The sequence below is a fragment of the Camelus bactrianus genome, chromosome 12, assembly GCF_048773025.1.
Source record: "Camelus bactrianus isolate YW-2024 breed Bactrian camel chromosome 12, ASM4877302v1, whole genome shotgun sequence".
Classification (NCBI taxonomy): domain Eukaryota; kingdom Metazoa; phylum Chordata; class Mammalia; order Artiodactyla; family Camelidae; genus Camelus; species Camelus bactrianus.
Window position 1 is genome coordinate 45,624,619 of NC_133550.1, and position 16,037 is coordinate 45,640,655.

Here is a 16,037-nt window from a genome sequence, read left to right on the forward strand (position 1 = left end):
CATACTGATTAATAGGAAGTTTATAAGCAAGTTGTCACTTTAAGACCAACTTCTGTGAAGGATGTGGTTCTTTTGGTTCTTTTGTTCTTGGAATGTGCTAATGCTGGGAGAGATACTGAAGTAGCTTTAGATATAGTTGAATACAATAAACAAATTGCAATTTAATGATCACTAAAATAATAGAGAATTTATAATTTCCAAGTTAATAAAGGGAAAACACAAAAAGCAGACTCTTTCAATAGAGAGGATTTTATAAAATGAAGAAAGAATGAAACCATGTTATATATGAGACAAAAAATAAAATAATAGATGTGTTTACCTCATTAGTAATTAAAACAAATGTAAACAGCTTAAATGTAAATAGAATAAGTTCACTGATTAATAGATTATGTAATTAATTAGGGTAAACAAAAATAACTAGTTTTTTTTAATAAACCTGTGTGAGAGTTTTCCTCCCTGAGTTATATGCCAGCATGTATGATTTCTGGATCTCAGAATACATATGCACGCTTCATGTTATTAAGTATTTCCTTTTGATGTCCCGATTGACTGCATAAAGCTATACTGTCTTGTTCTTCACAGTGCTTTTCCTTAGCCAACAATCTGGTGAGTGTAAAGTAGCATTTTATTGTTTTTGTTTAAATTTTATAGATAAGCGATGAGGTTGGAACTCATATCTCATACTCGTTAGCTAGGCAAGCGTTCTCTTCTGTGAATAGCATTAATATTTAACTAAGTTTTTTTTTATCTTTTTATTATTGATTTGTATAATTTTCTTGTATATTTTGGCTATAATTTTATTGCCCATTTTAGACATTGCAAATTTTTTCTTAATTTGCCACCTGTTATCTTTGTCTTTTGTAGAACACAATTCCTTAATTTTGTTTTAGCAAATACTGGTAGTTCATGTATTACGGTTTGAGGTTATTAATTCTTGTTTAAAAAATTGCTCTACAACCAAGGTCATAAAAATATACTTTGCCATTATTTTTTTATTAGCTTTGTGATGTTACTTTTTAACACTTTTAAATATAATGTCAGCTGCAGCATTTTTTTAGTTACTCTTTATTATTTTAAAGAAGTCCACTTCTATTCCTAGGTTGCTGAGAGATTAGTTTTTTAATGGATGTTGAATTGCCTCAAATGCATCGAATATTGATAGGATCATGTGTTTTTTCTCCTTTAGTGTACTAATAGGAATGTCTAGTTAATTGATTTTCAAACATTGACTCATTTTTACATTCCTGGGTTATTGCTGGTCTAATGTGCTAAATTTTATAGATGATTTTCACATCTGTGTTGATGAGGTATATTGTTTTGTAGTTTTCCTTTGTTATAAATCTTTGTCTTGTTTTAATATCCAAGAAATGCTAGCCTCAAAAAACAGACTGAGAAGTATTCCCTCTTATTTAATTTTCTGAAAGAGACTCTGTAGGGTTAGTATAATTTCTTCCTTAAATAGTTGTTAAAATATGCCAGCTAAATTATCTACCCCTGCGGTTTTCTTCAAACATGTTTACAAACTCAATTGATTTTATAAATACATGACTGCTGAGGATAACTATTTCTTTTTGTATAAAATTTGATAGTTTTGTTTTTCAAGGAATTGGTCCATCTATTCAAAGTTACTGAATTTATAGGTAAAATTATTAATAATCTTTCTTATTGTCCTTTTATCTTTTTATTATACATTTAATGGCTGTGAGCTCTGCAGGGGTCTTCCTCTTTCATTACTGATGTTGGTAATTTTTCTCTTTCTCTGTCTCTCTCTTTTTTTTTTTTCCTCTATGTCTCTTCTAATTGATCTGGAAAAAGCTTTATCAACATTATCAAAATATGAAACTTTCAAAGAACCAACTTGTGGTTCTGCTGATTTTATATATCGTTTTTCTGCTTTTACTTTTAGTGGTTTTAAACCTTACCTTTATGACTTTATTTATTCTTCTTGTGTTAGGTTTTCTTTTTCTCTTTATTGTTTAGTTTTTTAATATAGAAGTTTCGGTTATTGATTTGCAACATATCTACTTTTCTAATATAAGCATTCAATGATATAAAATTTCCTCTGAACTCTATTTTAGCTGTGTCTCACACATTTTAATATGTTGAATTTTATTTTTAATTCAGTTTAAAATAATTATCAATTACTCTTGAGATATCTTTTTGACCTCTATAAATTATTCCCAAGTGTGCAGCGTTGGTGGTATAGTGGTGAGCATAGCTGCCTTCCAGGTGTGTTGTTTAATGTTCAAATATTTTGCAATTTTTACAGATGTATTACTGTTACGTATTTCTAGGTTAACTCTATATCTGGAATGAGAGCACACTTCGTATAATTTTAATTCTTTTAAATTTGTTAATGTTTGTTTTGTTATCCAAAATATGATTTATCTTTATAAATGTTCCAGATACACATGAGAATAATGTATAATCTGTAGTTGCTGAGTATGGTTTTAAATTAGATGATAATATTGGTCAGGTCTTCTATATCCTGGATGATTTTCTGTGTATTTATTCTATTGATTCATATTTACAGGAATGTTGAAGTCTCTGAGTCAAATTGTGGGTTTTTCTGTTTATCTTTTAGTTCTATCTGTGTTTTTCTTCATGAATGTTAAGCAGTCTTTAGGTTCACTCACATTTAGTATGGATATACCTGCTTGAAGAGTTCCCTTTTTTGTCTTTATGCAATTTGTTTTTGTCATTGGTAGTTTTCTTTATTCAGAAACCTACTTCAGTTGATATTAACATAGTCACTACAGCTTTCTTTTGATTACTGTTACTACATTTTAAAAACTTGTTTATATAATTATATTTAAAGTGTGTTTCTTGTACAGTACATATCTGGGCCTTATTTTGTTGTTCTTACTGTTTTAATCCAATCCAACAATAAGAATTGTCTTCTTATTTACATTTAATGTAGTTATTGATATGGTTGGATTTAGGTTTATCCTTTTATTGTTAGCTTCCTCTTTATCCTCTCTCTTTTTTTTTTCTTTTGGTGGTGTTTCTCTAGTACCACTTTTATGCTTTATCTTGAATTATGTGAATATTTCTAGTAATCCATTTTATTTTTCAACTTTCAGATACATATATTGATGTGGGGTTGCTCTAGGAATTAAAGCATATGAACATAACTTTTTACGATCTATATAAAATTAATATTTTCTTACTTCAAATAAAAGGCAGATACCTTACCACCACATAGGTCCCTTTATTTACTAATTCCCCTCCTGTATGGAGTAAGTATAATATGGATTATGTCTATGTACTTTGAAAATTTACTCACTTTTTTTTTTTGCTTTCAACACTCATGCATATTTTAAAGAATTTAGTGACAACATGTAATATTTTATTTACCTAGCTATTTCTATTAATTTTCCATCAGTTCCAAGGTTCTGGATTTTTCTGTAACCTTTTCCCTTCTGTTTAAAGAATTTCCTGTACCAATTCTTTGAGAGCAAGTCTATCAGCAAAAGAATCTGCTGGTTTTATTTTTTCTGTGAATGTTTTTAATCTGCTTTCATCCTTAAAGGATATTTTTGCTGTGTATAGAAATCTGTGTTATTAGTTCTTTTCTTTCAACACTTTTTAAAAAATGCTGTTCTTCTGTCTTCTTATCTTATGTAATATATTATTTATCTTCACCTGCCTAGAAGATTTTGTCTTTTTCTTTAGTTTTCAGCAGTTTAAGATGTGGCTGTATGTGGTTTTCTTTCTGTTTGTTTTATCTGAGTTTCTTTTAATTTCTTAGTTTGTAAATTTATGTTCTTTACCAAATCTGGAAGATATGCAGCTTTTATTTCTTCAAACACTTTTTCTGTATTAATCTCTTTTTCCTTACTTTCTGGAACACCAGTGACATCTTGTGATACTGTGTCAGAGGTCCCTTGGATACCTATATATGTTCAAACTTTATTCTCTCTTTTGTCCAAATTGGATAATTTCATTTACTCTATCTTCAAGTTCTCTGATTCTCTTCTCTGTAAATTCATTTCCAGTTAATATTTTAATTTGTGGTATTGTAATTTTAGGTCCAAAGTTTTCAATGGTTTCTTCTTTATAACTTCTGTTCCTTTCTTGAGAACTTCTAACATTCCACACATTTCAAGAGTTTTTTGTTTTCACAGAGACAATACTATAATAGACGCTTTAAAATATTTATTGATGATACCAACATAAGTTATCTTGGAGTCATTGTCTTTTAAATAGATGTCTCCTTGAGAGTTGTTAAAGTATACCTAGTTCCTTAATGTATTGATTAATCTAGAGTTGTATTCCTGGGTATTTTCAATATTATATGGGACTCTGGGTCTTATTAAAATCCTCAGGAGAATTTTCTTTGTTTTATTTGTTTCAGCATTGAGTCAATCTGGTTAGGTTCAGACTGAATGCTATGAGCCAACTTCTATTCGCTAGTGTACCAATATCAGTATAGTTGCCAAAGCTTTGGCTGTCATATTCTGGTCCACAACACATGTCCACCAACCAGGGGCTAATTTGTCACCTGAAAAGTCATTTACTTTATATGATAAGTTCTCAAAGCTTTTAAAGTGTTGATTCAGGTCATTTCCAAGCATGCACACTGTGAGGGTGAGCCATGGACTTCATGTCCAGATTTAAAGAATTGCTTTCTCTAGCTTCATTTTTCTCAGTAGCACCAGTGGCCTCAGTTTTGACATTTTTATTACTATGCCAGCGTATTAGCATCACTAACTTCGTAATTTCTACAACTGGGTTCAACTTGGAGCAAAGTAGCAAGAGAGAAAAAAAGGAAAGAAAGGGTATTCATCCCACGCTTTTCATATGACAAGGGCCTCTTTCCTGTTTATCTGTTAGGAGAGTGGGTTTTTGTTTGTTTGTTTCTTCCCTGAGAGTCTTAGGTGCTTGCAGGTCCACTGATGCCACTGCCCTCTGTCACTGCCATAGGAGTGTAGCTTCATGACTGGAACCTGGCTTGGGCCAGAGCTGGGAGAGTGAAAAAAAATCAGAAGCATGAGCATTTCCTCCCATGTTCTCCATCCTGTAACGATCCCTCTTCCTCCACCAGCTTCCTAGTTTTCTGCACCAGAAAAAGACAGGTTTTCTTTCAGTTTTTGCTGCCTGCACCTGCTGCACAATCTCAGGATTTAGGATGCTCTATTGTCTAAGCTACAAGAGATGGGAGAAAAAATAAAACAGGGAACTCACCCCCATACATGTCCTTCATCTTTGAGTTTTAATTTCCTTCTCATGCTGCTTGCTACTATTTATTTTTTCAGAGCCTAAAGATAGTTGTTTATTTATTCTGCCCAGGGTTTTTAATTTTATCCAGTGAGAGGGATAGAGTGATATGTATTTACTCTGTCTTAGCCAATTCTAGAAGTCCTACTTTATATTATAAACAAATAATTGCTAGTATCTGCTGTTTGGAGACAGGCATTGAAAGTGGGAGGCCATTTAAGAGGCAATTATATTAATCCAGGTGAAAGATGTTGATAGCTCAATGGAAGTATTGGGGAGCAGATTGATTCTGGATGTATTTCTAAGGTAAAATCAGCAGAATTTCCTAACAAATTAATACAGTGTGTGAGAGGAAGTCTTAAAAAATATGAGAAACTTCACTTTTGGCTCTGATGTCATATAAGAGTCCAACAAATACAGATAAAACACCTTGGGAAATGCTGGGTAAAGTGAAAACCAAAAAAAAAAAGATGTTTATGAATGAAGACAAAGTAATCATGCATCCATGAAATAGAATGCTATGTGGTCATAAAAAGAAATAAAGATGATCAAATTTGTACTGATATGAACAGATTTCCAAGATATATTGTTAATTGGAAAAAATCAATCTGCAATAGATTATGTATCGTAAGCCATCACTGTGTAAAAAAGAGGAAAGTAATATATATATAGATACTTTTCTATGTAGGAAGAGAAAAATTGCTGTCAGATTTTGGTGAAAGGGAGAATTTTTTTCACTATATTCTTTTGCCATTGTTTGATCCAAGTGTATTCATTATTTACTCAAAATTAAATTATTTTTAAAAAGGACGTCTAAGTTTTTTAATCTGATATTTAATCAACAGATATTCATCAAAAACGTGCCATGTTTAAGCCATGGTTTTAGGCATCAGTGCAAAAAAAGTTTGTCATTAACGTTAAAGTGAACATCTCAATGCACAGAGCTGCATTTTCTTTTGATTAATTTTCTCAGAATTATCAGAAATGAAATTATTGACTGAAAATATTTGCATATTTATAGTTCCTGATAATTCTTTCAAAATAATCTTACTGACATTAATTATGTTAGGATGATAGGATTATGTGTGATTTCATTTCAATTTTAGATTTTCATTTATTTTGTTACAATTGAGAAATGTATTCAACAATCTCTACCCTACTTTGAGTCTCTAGGCAAGATTTTATTGTTCTTGATTATTCTGTACATCATCTCTGCATCACAGTAGTTTTTGATCAAATACATGTATATTATAGCCTGGTTGACTATAAGTTAGAAACTGACCAATAAGAAGAGTACGGGTGTTGTTAAAGATCATGGTTAAACAGAACACCTTATACAAGAGTCACAAGAGAAAGAAAAAAATATGAGGCAAATTTAGCCTAGGTTTAGAACTAAACAACTTTCGGTGCCTAGAGGAGCCCTCCCATTCCAGCTTCCAGGCTAGAGAGCTGCTTGGGCGTGAATGTATTCTACTTTAAATCAATGTCATTAACTGCTGCATATTAGAGAAATGTTTTAGAAGTTACCTTGGTTGAATATGACTGTTTTGCTTAACTATATAAATTAAGTTGGTGACCTAAAGGCAACCAAAACTTTTCTGTCACAAGCATCTAAGTATTTATTTGTTTGTGAAATGAGAGTGAGGGCTTAGAGAAACATCTCCGAAAGAACAGTCATAAAATCAGAAGATTTTGTTGATTCAGACAGAGAAGTCCTTGCCCGAAAATGCTTCTAATACGCATACGTATGTAACAAAACAAAATCATTTTAAAAATAAAAGACCTTGCAAGAACAAATCTATGTTGTCTCCAATGTAAGAAAAAAAAGGACTTGGACATAAGGAGCAACAAAAAGTAAATAAGCGAAATATTCAGATGTCACCAAAAGGAGAGATTATGTCAATTTATATTACCATTAGAAATGTATGATTATGCAAGTTCCATCATAACCATATGAAGATTAAATAGCAAATATTTTCATCCATTCTAAAAACAAGTTAAAAATAATAGCTGATATAATAGAAGCAGAAATGAATCAAATCAAATGTACAGTGAGCCTTACAAAGACAGAAACACATCCTCAATTTACTTGAGCCCTTTACTGGGTTAAGAAGATTTTCCCTATGTTAGATGCCCACTAAAGAGTAAAGTGAATCTTCTCTTCAGGTAGAAAAAATCATGGAGAATCTTTCCAGTGTTTCCTACACAGTATCTGACACTTATGTGTGAAAATATCTCTCAGTTCTTTGTGTGTTTGTCATAAGATTCTGAAGGCCTGCTGATACATAGTGGAAATAAAGGCAAGTAGCAGTAAATTGAGTTTCAAGGGATTGCTGTTGAGTTCTAGCCACATAATTCTAACAAATACCTCATTTTAGTCAGTACACGAGGTTTATCTTCTTTAAATGAGTACTATGATAATAAAAATTATACAACACAAAATACAAGGAGTTGAATTTAATTATTTAACAGAAAATCTTTTAATAGAGTTTACTTTTGATTCTTTAGAGCTGAAGAGAGACAGTTGTGCCAAGATATTTAAAAGTTGCCAAATACCAAAAAAGAAAAAATGATAACAGACCCACGTAATAGACATCATTGTGATATCTCTGAATCTCAGGAATAAATAGAAGATCCAAAAGTTTTCAAGGAGCAAAACAAAAACAAAAAGCAAAAAGAGTCATTTTCTAAAGAATTGAAGTCAGACCTTCATGTACTGGGTAAATGCAGTGATTTAGGATTCTCTAATTCTGAAATTCTGTGTCCAGACAAGCTGTTATGCAAGTGCCAGAGCCAGATGACTGTCATTTTATCTAACATTGCATACAGTTTACTTCCAAATAAACCTTTTTCTGAAGAAATTACTTAAATATATGATCCAACAGATTATGGTAAAAACCAAGGGAAAATGCATAGCTACAAGAAACAATGAAACTGAAAATTTGGATGAAAAAAAAAATCCATGCTATGTAGAAGACATAGAAAACAATTAGTTTAAATTAAATCAGGACATCAGTGGATTCAAAGATGAGTATCATTTCAAGGAAGAATGAACTACATTTAAAGCAATGGAAAGAGTGACTGAGGAGCGAATGCTGTTAGTAGCATAATGAAAAAAGCATTTGTGCCCCCTCTCAATAAGTGAGGCAACCATAAAGAGTACATTTATTGCTGACATGTGAAGAAATTAAAATGTAGAATGATTTTAAACAATTTATACAGTATAAATAAAAATAACTTATTTCACCTAGATATTAGGAATTTTTTATTGATTCAGGGTTTATGAAACAGCTGAATATAAAGAAATAATTTGCACACATGATTCTAAGCAACAATTAAACTTATATGTGTATATGTGTATTTTTATATAATTCAAATATTTAATAAGTAAGTTATGCACACTTAGAATAAAACTGAAGACAAAATAATGAAGACATGTCATTGCAGAATAAAATGTAATTTTCTCAACTTGATGTGTTTGGTTTTCAAGGAGACATACCCAGTTCATTCTTTAAAATCTACTGGAAATATCTTTTTCTTTTTGAAGCTACTCTGATTTTACCCTCTCTGTGCTTTCCATCTTGTTAAAATAGTTTCTTCTCCTATTGCCCCGAAGTTCTTTGTTTGATTCTCTAATATCTTCTTAGATTATAGTAGCCCTCTATGAGTTTTAGATACTCAAAAACTACTCTGTTAAAGTGCTTTTCACATAGGAGTTAAAGTGCTTTTCACATAGGGGTTCTGGATCCAGACTATTTGGTTTGAATCTATGATCCTCCACATGCTATGTGAATTGGGCAAGTGACTAAATTTCTATGTGCTCCAGTTTTCTCATATGTAAAATGGGAATAACAACAGTGTCCATAAGGTCGATGTGAGGACTGAATGAATTAGTACATGTGAGTAGCATACAGCAGTGTCTGACAGATAAATATGCTAGAATACATATTAGCTCTTTCTCTTATGATGACTGTTGTATTATATATTGGAGATGACATCCATTCAACTGATTTGCATGATTATAAAACGTACTAAATTGATGATCACAGAGACACATACTATGTAGTTTATCACCCAAACAAGGATACTTTTATGAGTGAAAGGGCTGTGCTATTAATAATTGGAACCAGGTAACAGTTAATAAGCCAAAGTATGTTTACCCTATTATTAGGCCTTTCTGTTATGCACCCATCACTCTGCTCACTTTGTCATTTAATTAATAGGCCTAGAAATATTAACTCAAAGTTTTAGCTACTACCATCTGTCTTCAAGCTTGGGTTACAGCATTCACTTTTCAACTTTAAAAACATTTTTCTAACTAATCCAAATGCTATTTCAAAGTGTAAATGATCATATTTCTCTATTTTAAAAATGCTTCAGCAGTTTCTCTTTTCTTCACTCTTCACTGTGACCCCTATGGCCCTCATCATCAATATCATCAGAAATTACTTTCTGTCATTAGCAGCAGCAGCAGCAGCAGCAGCATCTTAGTTCATTTTCCATGTCCTAAAACTTGTACTGAATATTTTATGTGGAATTTTCCTTTTAATCTTCACAAAACCTCATGAGGTAATTGTATTATCCTCATTTATGAAACGGAGAAACTGAGGTTCAGAGAGTTTAGACTAATTGCCTAATATACAATTTATGAGAGATAGAGTCAGATTTCAAAGACTGATAATCTGATACCAGTGCCTTTGGCATTGATCTTAAGTTATATCACCTCCCCGATAAATGTGTTGATTAAAAGTAAACAACTGTATGATTGAGTGTCTTTTCTTATCTCCTTTCTGTTGCGTGTCAGCCTCGTTTCCTGCCACTTCCTATGTCATTGTGTACAGTCCAGCCATTTTGATCTTATTTTCTTTACTCTGAAATGCTTCTTTTGTCTTTGAGCTTTCACACATGCTGGACCTCTTCTTGAAGCATTTTGCCTTTCCCAGTTTCCCTGAATGATACCTCATCATCTGTGAAGTGATAGATTCGGTGATACTTATTCTGTTATACTTTTCAGTATCCCCTCCACTTTTACTTGGTGCCCCGTTCTGTTCTTGCAGTCATGGTATTGATCACATTCTGCTTAAAAAGTCAATTTATATGCCTCAGTCTCCCAACTAGATTGTAGGTACCATGAAGGCAAGTACAGTGTCTGCCTTTTCTTACCACAGAATTCCTAGCATGTTGGTGCATAATAAACATTTGAGAATGTATGAGAAAACTTGTATCAGATGAAGTTGAGCAGACAGATAAGACTTTATTCAAGACTATTGCAAAGACAGGGAAATATTGAACTTATCTCTGCTGAAATACATGGCGGGAGATTTTCCAGAGCTGAGATGAACTGGTGAAAAATGACTAGAGGGTGTTAGGCGGAGGTTAGTCAATATGATGAGGTCATTTGTGTTTGTAAATAATGCATATTCTTAGGCTCCTACCTTTACCTAGAGAATTGGAGACAGAGGCACCATCTTTCTTGACGATTATGTCTTAAAGGGAAGACTCTCAAGTCTTTGAGAAAGACATTCCTGGGTTGTAAAATTGGCAAGAGATTAGGAGAAGATTTATAACTCAAAGGGCCAGAAAAATAATTCACAATTGCAAGTTTAAAATAAATGCTCTGAGAAAAGGGAGGTTAGGGGCCTAAAGTCTGGAAAAGACCTATGTAAAGTTTAGTCAAGCCAAGGGGAATTGTAAACTCATCTTATTCGAGATCTGTTTATCACTGCAGGGAGGGAAGGAAAAAAAAAAACCTTGACCTGAGAAAAAGAATTCAAGTGGAAGACTGAAAGCATGATATAAACGATTTTTTGGGGGGGGGAGGTGAGAGGTGATATTTTACTTTTATTTTATTATTTTTTTTAATTAAAGTATAGTCAGAGCAAAAGTCAGTAGAGTACACCTTCAAAAACTGAAGGCAGGCCAACCCAAGAGGGGAAAAATGGCCCCACTTCTTTGTTTCTCCTGTCTTACATCCTGGCTTTAAGGGTGTTCTTGTGATTGACTGATGGCTCACGCCCCTTGAGTGTTCAGGCATGCCCAGTTCCTTTGCGCACGGCCTTGCCAAGGATGCACACAGGAAAAACCTGCAGGAGGGGGCCCAAACCGCAATGCTGATTACACGGTAAGGAGCATTGGGTTACCTTAAGTCGGGTTCTTCTCTCTACGTGCAGCTGCAGCATTCAGTTCTAACTAGCTTCTTTGTTGGCGTTCATTTAGAAAAAGTAAAACTCTCTGAAGCCCCTTATCCTAAGCACAGGCGTACTGTTATTTTCTGGGTTGTTCCTGCCCCTTCCTCTCCCCTTGCCCAGTGCTCATTTCTGTCTAACTGCCTAAGATGTATGTGAAATAAGTGGATAATTAACCAGAAAAGTTGAACACTCGTTAATACACTAACAAGTTTTGACATGTATTGATAAGGACTGTTACCTGACTTTGTTTTATAGAATTTAAATAAAGTTTTAAAAAATACACACAGGACATTTAGCCTTTTAAATATTCAAACTAGTTGTCTTGGTTACATTTTCAAATTATTTTAATTCAAGAGAAATAAACTAACATTATTATAATATGGTGCTTCACAAGTAGGTTGTTTTAATTGAACATTTTAGTTCTCCAATACTGAAACGTTTATAAATTACTGATGATGTTAAAGTGCACTGTAAATCAGAAACTCAATATAAATATAGTCACTGGAGAGAGCAAAAATAATTTTATTGCCTGCCAACTGAAGTTCTTGCATATTTTAAATGGTGTTTAATGCTGCTTAAATTATTGTGGCTGCAAAGGACATACATACAATCTAATTAAACCTGTGTAATTTCAAAGAAGATAAACTTAGTAGTTACATTAATATTCCTCAAAGTGTCATTGAATATAGTAATTGGTAATGTTTTCAAAGTATCTCACTTTCATTTCTTACACATTTAAAATTGTGTGAATCACCTCAAATATAGGGCAGCAGTTAATTTAGCTAAATTGATCATATTGTACATTCTTTAAATTATATGGTTTATTTTATTTTCCTTTCCAGCTTTACCCCTGTCTCTCCCAATTCCAGATGCATGTTTATGGAGGTTAATCCCAGACCTGAATTTCATTAACTGACCGTAGCCATAGTTGAGTTTCTACAGTAATGAGTTCATTGGGCAGAAATTTTGCAAAGATATGGGAGGAGGAGGAGGGGTAAATGTTATCTACATTTGAAAGGACCAGATTTACAAATCAGTACTCTTTAATGCAATTTTTTTCTCCTTGACTAACTGGGCATTTATTTGCATGCATTCTAAGTGGCAGTGGCATGGGAAACTAAGATTTTGTCATTTTGGTTTAACACAGACTCACCCAGAAAGCACAAGCCTGGTTTTGCATGAGAAGGACTGTTAACCTAAAACGTGAGTACTGTTGATTTCTTTTATTTAATTCTACCGTGCTATATAAGACCTTGTGATATGATGTGACTTTATTAAGATATGCAATGAAGGTCTTGATTGAGTGTAATTGTAGACTATAAGAAGGACAGAAAGTAAGAATTGATATATCATTTTATTGGTGAGTTTAAAGAATTCTAGTAATTAATAGATAACTTTGGAGACAATATATTTGTGCTAGTCACTGATACTAAGTTTAAGTCAGATAGCTTTGTATAGTTTTGATATTCCAACTTATTTATGGTCGATAAAATATTTAAATATAATCCCTTATTGTTAAGTACTTGGAGTATATATTTAGCATCTCAGTTTTTCTCTGGATTTTTCCCAATGGAATAAGGAGTTGGTTAAAGATAAAAGCTTGTGTACCTTCCTTCCTTGTTATGTCACGGCTCTGTCTTTCAGCTACTTACTAATTGTTGGCGTCTCCTTTCCCTGTTTGGCCTCTGATAAGTTGTCTTTGATAACCTGCTGCTTTGTTCTTGAACTCTGCCGTGGCTACAACTCTGAGGTATCAGAACTGTCAAAATAAAAGTAAAACAGCAAGAGGCACAGAGCTTACGAGAGTTAGAGAAGACATAAGGCCTGGGATCGACCGGCGAATTTTTCACTGGCAGATAGTTTTCACTTTATCCCATTTGCTGTCACAGTACACAGTACCTGAAATAATAAGGCGATTTTTTTTCCCCCAGTAATGGACCATGGGGGCTGGTTGCTTTGTGAGAATCTGCCAAGGCAACATGCCATGTGGCTTTATCTTTGAAAGCGAGGGTGAAACAAGCTTGCCTTGCTGCAGATAAGCGACTTAGAAGGAATCCTATTCAGATGTACCTGTCACTAATTTATCTAGAGGTTTCGTGATTCATACATACTGCTCTGTGTGCGATGAAGCATTAAATTGGTTTCCTCTGGGAGCAGGTCACATTCAGGGGTCGTCAAACCTATGCCATGGGATGGAGCATGCTTGATTCATACAGCCTCTTGCTACTGAATTTTTTTTATCTGTTAGAGGGCTGGTAACTTGAACATATGTTAGATGATCTCTTGGAACATTTCAACAGCAAAGGAGTTGACAGAAACTTAACTGTCTATTAATATGCAAGTGTTTGTAACAAAAAATTAATCAACATTTCTGCTGTTAGCATAGTCATTTATTCTGATAATTAAGTAGTTATAGATACGTTTCACAATAATACTCTAGCTCTTGATTAATGCGTTTCCATAGCTCCCTTATTTATTGAAACAAAGGGATATGTATTTAAGTGCATTAATTTATAGTAGGGAAAAAAATGCAGAGCTGATTTGAAGCACGTCTTACCAAAGAAAAACTTTAGAAGACAAAGGGTTTTCTCATTTACAATATAGTTTTCTACTTTCTTATTCTCTATATTTTGAAAGAAAATGGCATACCTTGGAAAGTGAAACATACTGATTCAAATTTGAAAGAAACATAAAAGGAAGAGATGCTTATTTACATGTTAACATTGTGCTGAGAGTCTTTCACAGAGATCTGGGTTTTTTTTTGGGATGTGAGGTATTTAGCTAATGCAAAAAAAAAAAAAGACAAAAAACCCTTTTTCATTTTATTATTCCCATGACAGGGTATATAAAACTAAAATGTAATATGTTCTCTTGAGTTTTAAATGTGCTCCATTTTGTGTAAAATTAAGCCAATAAATGGCAAAAAGGTAGTTAAATGAAAGCAATCAGTGAGAGCTTTTTAAAGTGTTTTTAGCATGCATGACAGCAGTCTTAACTGTTGGTAAATTAGCTATATAAACCAATATAACCGATATGTTTTCCCTAATTTTTTAAAATTTAAAATTGTTTCTTATATTCTGTATTGCATTGTAAAACAAACTTGATCATGTCATGAAAGACCAAAAGGGAAACTTCCAACTGGAAGAAAATGATAACTTTATGCTGAATTTATACAGTGCAAGTCTTTAGATTTTGTCCTAGTTGTGAAAATTTGGAACATTTAACATAAATTGGAATTTTTCTGTTAATGAATTATAGCTACAGCATTACTATAGGAAACTACTAGATTATTTATGCATAATTCAGAATATTTAAATAAGATACTCTTCACATTTTCACAATTCTTAAATTAAACTGTGATCTTAAAACCTTGTAAGGTCTCCTAATAGACAAGACTGTGAAGTAAATATATTTAACAATATTATTTTAGAATTTCAAAATACTCTAGTAAGCATTTTTCTGTTTTTGAAGTATACTACTGATATATTTATCTATTATTACTGCAGATTAAGAGCAAGTTTTGGTAAGTTAGTGTAAATTCTACCAAATGTATTCATTTTCAAGATTATTTTAGCTATTCTTGATCCTTTTCCATTTCATCTTAGAATTAGCTAAGTCTTAAAATGTTTTGATTGAAATTGTTTTAAAGCTAGCATATCAGGAAAAATTGGCATCTTAATAATATTGAGTCTTCTCATTGTCGACTGAAATAAAATGCATAACCTAAAAGTTGAGAGTTATTTTTTATTCAGCATGTTTTATTAGGACTCGAGCCTGGGACTTGAGTGACCTGAGATGCTGTTCCAAAGTGGCAAGGTAGAAGCCAGGATATATGAGTTTTTCCAACAAAGACCAGGTAGCTGGGACATGAAAAGTTTTAGTTACTTTCTAATTAAAGAAAACCAGATATCCCAAGTTAAGGAATGTCAGCACTTTTCTATGTATCGGAAGGTGCAAAATTCTGCACTCATTGAAATTACTCCCTGAATATGCACCTAGCTATCTCAGGCCAGTGTCCTGTTCTTTCACAGCCTGGGTTCCCTCCACTCACTGCGGGGCTGGTGGGGGGGGGGGTGGTGATGGCTGATGACTTGATGACCACAGCATTCTTTGTTTATTCATACAGCTGGCAGTATTTTTCATTCACATCATTTAGAAGATGGCATAGCTCTTCTTTTATTTAAGTCTTGTTTTATTTCTCTCTGAAGCAATGCATGGTTTTCATAATAGAGATCCCACATAATTTTTAGGTTTAATTCCTATTTAATGTTTGTTGCTGTCATTAATGGTAACATTTTAAAACGTCTATTTTTCATTGTTAGTATGTAGAAATACAATCAATTTTATACTGACCTTTTATCCTGTGAGTTTGCTAAATTCACTTATTTCTGTAAGTATTTTAGTTGACATAGCCTAAGTCCTTTTTCTTGCAAGTGTAATCCAAATGTAATTATACTTACCTTGAATTCCTTAGACTGTGATTCCCATTCCTTTTAATTTAAAAAGTACATGTCAAAATCTCCATTATATTAATTGTTTTAATGGGAGAGGGAAGGGTTAATTGATCATGAATACATAAACAAAAAAATGCCAGGGACAGTTTCTTGGCAAAAAACTATTTAGTTGAAA

At 32.8% G+C, this 16,037-nt stretch overlaps 1 protein-coding gene across 1 annotated transcript in view; it reads left to right on the forward strand.

Annotated features, from left to right (window-relative positions):
- Positions 1-16,037, forward strand: part of LOC123616141 (alpha-1,3-mannosyl-glycoprotein 4-beta-N-acetylglucosaminyltransferase C) — a 588,644-nt gene that overhangs the window by 300,730 nt on the left and 271,877 nt on the right. The window contains exon 4 of the mRNA XM_074375319.1: positions 12,556-12,611. Within this exon, the coding sequence (XP_074231420.1) occupies positions 12,587-12,611 (25 nt within the window). The 5' untranslated portion in view covers positions 12,556-12,586. The remainder of the gene's footprint in view (positions 1-12,555; positions 12,612-16,037) is intronic.